Source organism: Macrobrachium rosenbergii, chromosome 41 (assembly GCF_040412425.1).
Source record: "Macrobrachium rosenbergii isolate ZJJX-2024 chromosome 41, ASM4041242v1, whole genome shotgun sequence".
In the NCBI taxonomy this organism is placed as follows: Eukaryota; Metazoa; Arthropoda; class Malacostraca; order Decapoda; family Palaemonidae; genus Macrobrachium; species Macrobrachium rosenbergii.
In genome coordinates this window covers 11,000,381-11,010,380 of record NC_089781.1, presented here as the reverse complement: position 1 = coordinate 11,010,380, position 10,000 = coordinate 11,000,381, and the positions used below count along the sequence as shown (strand labels likewise).

Sequence of the window (10,000 nt, the reverse complement as noted above, 5' to 3'; positions counted from 1 at the left end):
TGTATTCAGTCCTTTCTTCGTTAAACTAATTTGAGATGTGAAGTTTGATGTTCTTTTTAATAATACCTCTCAGTATTATCTTGTGCTTACCGATCACCGCGGTTACTTGCTTTTGCATATCGAAGCGACAGAAATCAGTCGCGATTTTTATTTTTTTTGACGTCTTGGCACTAATTGGCAACCCATCTCGGCAGCATCCGCGGGGTATTGGGGCCCCACTAAGTGATGCCAGGCCTTTTTTATCTCTGCGGGACGAGCACACATTAGTTTGGCCCGGGAGTCGCACGGGAGAGGAGTGTTTGTTGCATCTCCTCCTTGAGAATAAAGTCCCTCCTCAACGGTCTCAAGTGGTCGCAGTGTTCAGTCCCCAGTTTTCTGACTTATAAGAGTCTTTTTAAAAGCCAGGGTGATTACTCTTGTCTGTTTATAAAAAGCCATTGTACCAGATTTTTATATACTTGAAAAAAGTTCATGATCGCGTTTTTTATATTTTTAAAAGCTAAAAGTTTGCGCTAAATTTGTGATACGATGAAAGTTACAGCCAAGCCAATTGGAAAATAAGCAAGCGATTTGTCGATCGAATGTTATCAAGCGTCGTAAAATGATCCTAAATGTGTTGAACCTTACGCACTTTATTCAGTGTAGTTCCGGAGACTGTTGTTAAAAGATAAACGAGATAAAACAAGCAGAAAAAGTTTTGTTTCTAAATACTTGCACTGGCCACCAAAAATTTTGAAACTTGGTCGCGGTAAATCAGACAAACTGGTTCAAAGGGCTTTTGAGAACCTTCCTTCGGCAGGAGGTTCAGAAGACAGCCAAAGCAGCACCCTAAAGCTGTACAAGATGAGACTGGGTGACGCAGGCGACGGCGTTGACGGAAGCAGTGTAGACTTGGGGCGTCTGTCCCTAGGATATGGCCAATGGAGCGTCGATCCCGACACGGGTGTCCTGTCGGTGACCGAAGCAACGCTCGCAAGGCTAATTAACACCGACCCCATCGACAGATGGTACATTCTTGATCCGGAACCCATTGCAAGGTAGGTCTCCAATGCTAGGTGCTCTTTATTAGGGCTCTGAATACCATTTTCTTCTTGTGGAGATAACTCAGACTGTCCCAGAGCAGGTTACGGCAGTTTTGGCCTTCTGTTAAAGGGAATCCAAGCTGTCTATGATAGTCCTTAATAGAATTTTCCCGGGAAGAGAATTCTGACTTTCGCAAGGGAGTCAAACAATTTTCTGCAAATGAAGGGGAAGCAGGCTTTCGCAGATAGGTCATTAATAGGATTTGATTGTGAAGGGAATTCAAACTGTTGCCATATTGAACAGTCCCGCTTATATCTTGTTAAAGATATGTATTATTTGTCGTTAAATTGCAAGGCGAGTCTTGAATAGAAATTGTTTAAAAGGAATTCAGACTTGTTTTGTTAGCATCGTAAAGTAGGTCATTCATTACATACTAGCCTCTTTTAAAGAGATTTCAGATTGTTTCCCCATTAGCGAATCGTTTCAACAAACCTTGTTGAAACGATTCGCTCTTTCTGTACCATTCTCAAGGAGAGTCGAAATCCTTAGGTATTATATTTTATTTTTATCCCATTTTAATAGGGAGTAATGGCCTCCTGATATTCCATATGTATATTGATCCCGTAGGGGGGTAGTGCCGTCAGTGCACCTCGTGCTGTGCACTGTAGGCATTGCTGAAGGTTCTTTGCGGCGTCCCTTCAGCCCCTAGCTGCAGCCCTCTTCATTCCTAATACTGTGCCTCCGTTCATATTCTCACTCCCGATTTCCCTTTCAACGCAGAATAACCTCAAAGGTCCCAGCGCTTGTCCTTTGGCCTACAGTCTTTATTCCATTCCGTATGTTTGTGGAAGTCTCTTTGACGTCCTGTTTCCAAGAAGAATGCACACGCAAAGTGAATTCAGGCCCTTTGGTATCCTGCTTCTAAAGAGTATTTAGGCCTTTCAGGTACCCATATGTTAAAAAAGAGAATTCAGTCACTTGGTTCCACGGTAGAAAGGGAATGCAAGACGCTTGTAACCCAGATTAACAAGAGAATTTAGGCCATTTAGTAACTATCCCATTTAGCAAGGGGATTTACTTTATAACCCTTTTTAAGATGGGAATTCGGACTAGTACCCCATTTGTAAGAAAATCTGCCCAGTTTCGAATTCTCGTTCAATCGGAATTAAAAAGGAGTCTCTTTTAAGAGAGTTAAGATCCGTCCGGCAAGGGCTAGAAAGCTGTATTTGTACAGAAAGCGTATTTCCTTTCGGCAGGCACTTTCTACTGATCAGTATTTTATCAGAGGAGGTATGTTTTAAGTAAACGGTAATCTTGATGGCTTTATTTATCGCAGGTTTGAACGTAATATACGAATTCGGCAGGACCTCAATGTTAAGGAAATCTGTTTTGGAGAAAATCTAGTCTTTTGGGAAACTCCATCTTTAGTCTTATTTTAATTACTTGAGAGATTACAGGTGCATTGGCTAGTTCTCTGTGTGTATGTGTGGGAGGGGGTATTGTTCATAGTGAATGAGCTTTCGTAGAGCTGTTACAAGTTTTCTGTAGAGGGTTCTTAACGGTCCCATTTATCAGGGAGCTCTAGTCTCTCTGAAAAGCGTTATATTTGGTTTCTGTCGTTGTATTTGAATTCGTTTATTTTGAATAACATATTATCTTGGTAAATTTGTTTCTGAAAGGAATGCAGCTGTTTTTGCAATATTTCTCATCTTTAGAGGGTCTAGATCTTTTTGGTAGTCGTGCATTGCGAATATCTTTATCGAAAAAAATTCATGTAATTTATGTGAACTAAAATCTAAAATGCATTACTTACGACTTGGCTAATATCAAGTTTTGAATTCATAGAAAACTGTAATTAGTATTTTAATGCTACTGTTTTATTGAGTAGTTTCTTATTGTCATACGAGGCATTTCTTTTTGATGTATGAATTAAGAGGTGATTGCATTTAAAAGGTTAATCTTTGTCTGCTGAAGATATGATCAATAGCAAGATAGACAGATAGACAAGCTTAGGCAAGCACAGATTGCTAGCTATGCAGAGCGGTGTTGATAGACCAAAGTTAAGTGATAAACAGCAGATAGGAAGATTGGAGCCGATAGAACGACGGGTATAGATCGACAGGGATTTGGAAGTTGGATTGCTGATTGGAAGATATTGACAGGTACAAACCAGGATAGTGTAAAGTGATAGACAGTCAGTCGGACAAGCAGATTGAAAGATACAGAACACGAAGAACGAATCTGTATCTGATCCAGAAGTCAGAGCGAAGCTTCCGTCTAATTCGGATGAAGAATCGCCTGTTATTGGAAGCATCGAGCCACGTCTTTCACGGGACCTTATAAAGGCCCACTTCATCAGTAAGGTGTTGGTGAGCCTGGAGAATTTGGACGTTTAGAGGGCATGGCTCTGCCTCCTTTAGGGAAGCTGGCGAAGGTTCTGTTCAAAGTATATGTTGATTCATTTGATCGTTAAAGAACATTCCGTTGCCTTCTTATGAAACACTGTGAAAGTTCCATTCAAAAGATGAAATGTGGAATCATATGAACGCCGATGGACATTCCGTTGCCTCCTTACGAAGGATTGTGAAGTTCCCGTTCAAAGAGTGAACTGTCGAATCATCTGAATGTTAAAGGTATTTCTTTGCCTTCTTACGAAGGATTGCGGAGGTTCCGTTTAAATGATGAAATGTTGAATCATTTGAACGTTAAAGAATTTTCCTTTACCTCCTTATAAAGGATTGCGAAGTTGTTTTTGAAAGGATGTTGAACAATTTGAAAAGTAGAGAACATTACGTGGCCCCCTCATAAATGTTTACTAAGGTGCCGTTCAAAGGATGATGTGTTGAATAATTTCAACGGTAAAGATCATTCGTTGCCTCATTATGAGGGATTGTGAAAGTTCTGTTAAAAAGATGAAATCTTGAGCAATTTGTACGTTCAAGAACACAGCGTTGCCTATTTATGGTGGATTGCTAAAGTACTGTTCAGAAGATGAAATGTTAAGTGATTTCAACGTTGAAGGATGCCTGGGTGTTGCTTCAGTTGATAGGATGTCGAATATTTTGCACAAATGAATTTAGAAAGCCATTCATGGTAGCTAATCATGATGGCGCTGTTCAGAAGTTGCGGATATTGATCTCTCAGCCTAAAAGAGATATAGGTATAAATAGGGCCAGAAATAAAGATGGCTTCATCTAGTTTGAGTTTGTTTTTTGGGGTTTGAGTCTGCAAAAATTGGCTTTCTGCAGAGTTTATTGGTCCTCCTATCAACATAGTCTTTTTCTTAAGGAATTATGTATATATATATATATATATGTATATATATATATATATATATATATATATATATATATATATATATATATATATATGTATGTATGTATGTATGTATGTATGTATGTATGTATGTATGTATGTATATATAAGTAAAGGCAAATGCCACGAAGGAAAAAAGAAACAACGGAGTGGTTGGTAGGCCTTTCAACACAACAGTCCTTTACTAGTAAAGGACCGTTGTGTCGAAAGGCTTAGCAACCACTCCGTTGTTTCTTTTTTCCTTCGTGGCATTTGCCTTATTTATTATATTCATCACGTTCCATATCTTCGTGAATCAGTTATACATGTATGTATGTATATATATAATTATATATATATATATATATATATATATATATATATATATATATATATATATATATATATATATATATATATATAGCCTATATATGTGTGTGTGTTTGTATGTGTATAGGTCGATACATACTGTATATAATGTGTGCGTTTGTGCGTGTAAGAGTATAACGATTCTCGAAAATTCTGACGGTGACGAAGACTTTTCATTCTAGGAATCGTCTCTCAATTTCGAGCTTCAGAAACTATCACCTGCTGAAAGTCATACCGTAGGAAGTGGGTCATTTTAATCTCCATTTAGCGTGCCTTCCTTATCGGTCATTTCAATTCTTCAGTTAATCCAGCAATCATCTCGGGTACAGGATACAGCCATTGGATATTTGAAACAGCTGGTGACAATTTTAGAATGTAGGTTAGTAATTTCGGTGAACAGTGGGTTACGTCTTATGATAACTTACATGAAAGAAATTTCTCTCTCTCTCTCTCTCTCTCTCTCTCTCTCTCTCTCTCTCTCTCTCTCTCTCTCTCTCTCTCCTCCCCTCAGCGGGTTATCGTTTTTGTCTTCTTGAAGTCTCTTTCTGTTTGTGGGCTATTATTAATGTAATAACTTGCATGAAAGATTTCTCTCTCTCTCTCTCTCTCTCTCTCTCTCTCTCTCTCTCTCTCTCTCTCTCTCTCTCTCACACATCGTCATGTTTTAATCTATTATCCACTATGTACAAACGTTGCAGTTTTGGCTAAACTCATCGAGCCTAAGCAACTAACGAACTTTTTTTACGTTCTGTATTACATGAGAAATACTCCCAAACGAAAGCTTAGCTTTATGCTATTAACCAGATTCTCTCAAGGTTCCGAATAGAAAACCTTATCGCAAACCTTCACGAGGAACCCATTAAATTTTTTTTTTATAAAAGTGCGAAGAATGAGTATGAAGACAAGAAAAACAGATCTGTAAAGATCTTTATTCTTCTGATGATAAAACGGTTCGTCGGAAACAAACTGGGGATTAAATGAAAGTGGAAATCACGAGGGTGTTGAATTTGTGAAAACAAGATTTTAAAGAATTAAGACTAGTCGCTAGGGAATTTTTGAAATGAGGTTGAAATAGAGAAAATTAGAAAAAAAATTGAAAATCTCTAAATGATAATGTTCATTAATTTACAATTATTTTATCCAGAAAAAGACAATATGTATATTCTTTGATGGAAATGAATAAAAAAATTAAATTATGAAATAAATGCTAGAGAGAGAGAGAGAGAGAGAGAGAGAGAGAGAGAGAGAGAGAGAGAGAGAGAGAGAAGAGAGAGAGAGAGAGAAAACTTTGACTTGCACATATTTGTTAGGGATAAAGCAGAGAGAGAGAGAGAGAGAGAGAGAGAGAGAGAGAGAGAGAGAGAGAGAGAGAACTTTGACTTGCACATATTTGTTGGGGACAAAACAGAGAGAGAGAGGGAACTTTGACTTGCACATATTTGTTGGGGACAAAACAGAGAGAGAGAACTTTGATTTGCACATATTTGTTGGGGACAAAACAGAGAGAAAAGAGAGAGAACTTGGATTTGCACATATTTGTTGAGATAAAACAGAGAGAGAGAGAGAGAGAGAGAGAGAGAGAGACTTGCACATTGCACATATATGTTAGGGATAAAACGATTTGCGTTTGTAATTTTACAATTTGTGTGTGTGTGTGTGAGAGAGAGAGAGAGAGAGAGAGAGAGAGAGAGAGAGAGAGAGAGAGAGATTTAATGTTGGATTTTCATGAATTTCTTGAAGAAAAATTCAAGAGAAAGGGTGACATGAATTCCTCATTTGACCCACTTACGGATCACCATCTGGCTGATCATGGCACTCGTTCAAAATAGACTTTTTCTTTCATGTACGTTTCCCTTTTCCTTTTATTATTTATTTCTTTATTCCCTTTTGTAGTTACAACTTCTTCTTGGCAAAATGATTAATGAAAAACCTCCAGAAACACACATTACGTATCTAGATTTGTAGTCACATTTATACACCATAATGTTTATTAGGACTGCACGAACAACATTAATGGTGCACGTTGGTATTTCTCTTTCCTTATTGATGCTATTCCTGTTCTTATCTTTCCTTCATTATGGTTCTTGTTATTGCTGTTGTTTACTAGATCTTCAGGGGCATCAAAATGATTAACGGGGCAAGCATTATTGACCTCGTAAGAGGGGCAGTTATGCGTCTGCCATCCATAACTTTCAGCGGTAATAACTTAAACAAGGCGTTAATTTATGTGTGTATTTACCGTCCCTCACTTCATCTGGTACCTATTTATGATCATTTCTGAAGAGAAATGCTGTTGAATAAATCTTGTTTTTCAGTTTCTGTTTCCTTTCAGTATTTTTTCAGTACTTTAATTTTCTTAAGTTGGACCGATTTATGAATGTAATATATATTTTGATTTATATGTTCATAAATATTTTAGTTTATTGTTAGTTTTTTATCATCACTTTATCAGAACCACTGATGGATGTTAGCTTAACACGTTCTCTTTTAGATATATTTTCTTTTATTTAGCGTTAGCTAATATTTCAAGTGCACTTCTCTGCTCTAGCATTCCATGTGATGTCAGTGGAGTGTTAATATTTTCCCCTTTGGATAGGAATAAAGACATGCAAGTTATATTTCAATTTTATGTTTATTGATAGCAGCGTTTGTCAGATATATAATGTATATGTATGTTTGTATAATACATACACATATATATGTATATATATACATTATACATACATATGTACATTATATATATATGTGTGTATATATATATATATATATAATGTGTGTGTATATTTGGGGTGTTTGTAGTTTTAAGACAACGGTTTTCCAATGCTCTGTGCCTCAAGGCGAAAGTGTAATGCTACACCGTTTATTTATTATTGTGCTGACAGCTGTTTCAGCCATTAACTCAAGGTTATCATTAAGGAAATAATAATTCTACTTAGTGGCTGAAACATCTGGATTAACTTAGGATGATTAAATGTAATAGCATTGCAACTGGCCATTTTATACCCTCCTAACCCACTTACAACCACCCTTGTGACCCCAACATGGGATTTTACAAACTCCTCATCTACTCCTTCCACCTACATGACGTACTTGCCTATGTTCTCACTTGTACTAAACTCACTTAATTACATTTACAGTCATAGATTTACTACTTACTTTTAAACTTGAACTTAATTTATACCTTTTGCCTCAACTAAATAATGAACAGACATACCTCTAGCCACTCGTCTTCTTACCATTACATCCATCACATGCTCTTCCATCTACTAGCGATAGTCCTGTGATTAGGACACTTGCCTTATCAGTGAGAGGTCCTGCTGTTGATTCCAAAGCAAACCTGGATGCTTAATTTTGTTCTTTTAAATCCCAGTGTGTGTATGTTGAGCTGAGAAGTAAATAATGTATCTGGTAGTTATTTGACTGTGATAGTTTGCAATCAGGGCAGAGAAGGGCATAGGGCTAGCAGCCTCATCATAAAAAATTTACTGAAATCGGTAAGCTAATATACGCTGGAGCCTTCCCCTCATAGAAGATGCGTATGATGATAAAATTTAGAAGTTGTGTGTGTATGGATATTTGCGCGTGCATAATTGTTTTGAGTGATAAAAGTGAGACTTAAAATTTGTCACAGTCTCTCTGGTTGTGCATTGGGAACTTGATGTACTTCGTCTAGCAACAGCTGGGACACTCCTCTTCATTCCTGAGAGAGTTTTAAGGCTTATTTTTTTTCTGCTATCGAAGACACGGTAGTTTTTAGTGCCAACGAAAATTGCCACAGATCTTGTTTTTCGTGTAAATCACTTTCATTAAGAAATAGTTTAATGGATTTAGTGTATATTATTTTTACATTTCTATTTTTTTTCTAATGAGTGCATAGTCATTTCATTCTGGCACTGAGATGGTACTCAAAAAGCTGCCATGTAAAATCGAATGTGTAATTGGAGAGTGATGTCGCCTTATATGTGCTAATGTGCTTGCACATGCAACCCAGTTGTACTTGTTTACGGCGTAAGAGATTGCGCTTTGTTCGTGAAATAATTTGTTGTGGCCTATATTGTGTAAAAACTAAGTAATACATCAAAAAATTAAATTGATGTGAAGCAGCTAAGGCTATCTTAGCTGTTGAGGATATTCCTTTTTATTTTCAGTGAAGGAGGTGTCTTGCTGTTTTACACACCGCTAAGGTATTCTTGCGTACTTGAGCGTTTTTTATGGGTTGTTTTGATTGTTTTTTATGAGTTGTTTTTCTGACACCAAAGCAAATAGTACAATAAATATGCTGCATTATTGCGATACTGAAATGCTCGGAAAATAGTAAAAGACGTTGATTTCTTCTCTCTCTCTCTCTCTCTCTCTCTCTCTCTCTCTCTCTCTCTCTCTCTCTCTCTCTCTCTCTCTCTCTCCACACACCCATTATAATTATATATATATAAAAATATACAGAAATAATTTATTGCATATATGAGCAAAAATTCTCTCTCTCTCTCTCTCTCTCTCTCTCTCTCTCTCTCTCTCTCTCTCTCTCTCTCTCTCTCCAAAGTAGGTTAATGCATTCCGTTTTTACGTGGGCATTGTTGACCGAGATTATTTGGATTTAATTTTACTTCCATGAAGTCATCCTAGCGTCGGTGGCTGTGTTTGCCTCTTTACTTTATTTGCTCGTATTTTTCTCCTGATCTATTGACGGAGGAAAGCGAGAAAAGAGGGAGGGAGGGAGCAAGGCCGCTTGAATCTGTCGGTTTAGAAGCAGCTGAAAGTTGGAGGGGAAATGAACTGAATTATTCAAGGATACGTAGTTAGTTATGTAAAAAAAAAATGTTATAGACTTATTTCTGATAACACATATTAATTCACAACGTAAGTCACGAGTTTTATCTCCACCATCTTCGGAAGGGAATAAGATGTACCGGAATGCTGAAAATCCCTAATTTATGTTATTGTTGACTTATTTTGATTATACACATTAATTCTAAATGTAGGTCATTCGGAAGGGTAAAAGATGTACCGGAATGTTGAAAATTTCTCTCTCTCTCTCTCTCTCTCTCTCTCTCTCTCTCTCTCTCTCTCTCTCTCTCTCTCTCTATATGTATATATATATATATATATATATATATATATATACATACATACATACATACATTATAGGCTATATATATGTGTGTGCGTGTGTGTATGATTGTGTGATGTATAGTGTACTTTAATGGAGGCTACGTGTGTCAGTTTTTATATATAAATAAATGGTAAAAAAAATTAGATACGAAAGGATTTTTTTTCACGAAAGCCGATATTTGTTGTTAAAACTAAAAAAACACCA

At 37.0% G+C, this 10,000-nt stretch overlaps 1 protein-coding gene across 2 annotated transcripts in view; it reads left to right on the top strand.

Moving 5' to 3' along the window:
- Positions 1-10,000, top strand: part of LOC136826632 (uncharacterized) — a 635,364-nt gene that overhangs the window by 41,004 nt on the left and 584,360 nt on the right. The window contains exon 1 of one of the 2 annotated variants that reach the window (XM_067083950.1): positions 239-1,037. The exons of the other annotated variant lie outside the window; for it this stretch is intronic. Within the exon in view, the coding sequence (XP_066940051.1) occupies positions 844-1,037 (194 nt within the window). The 5' untranslated portion in view covers positions 239-843. Of the gene's footprint in view, positions 1-238; positions 1,038-10,000 lie in introns of those variants that run through there. 2 annotated transcript variants of the gene reach the window in all.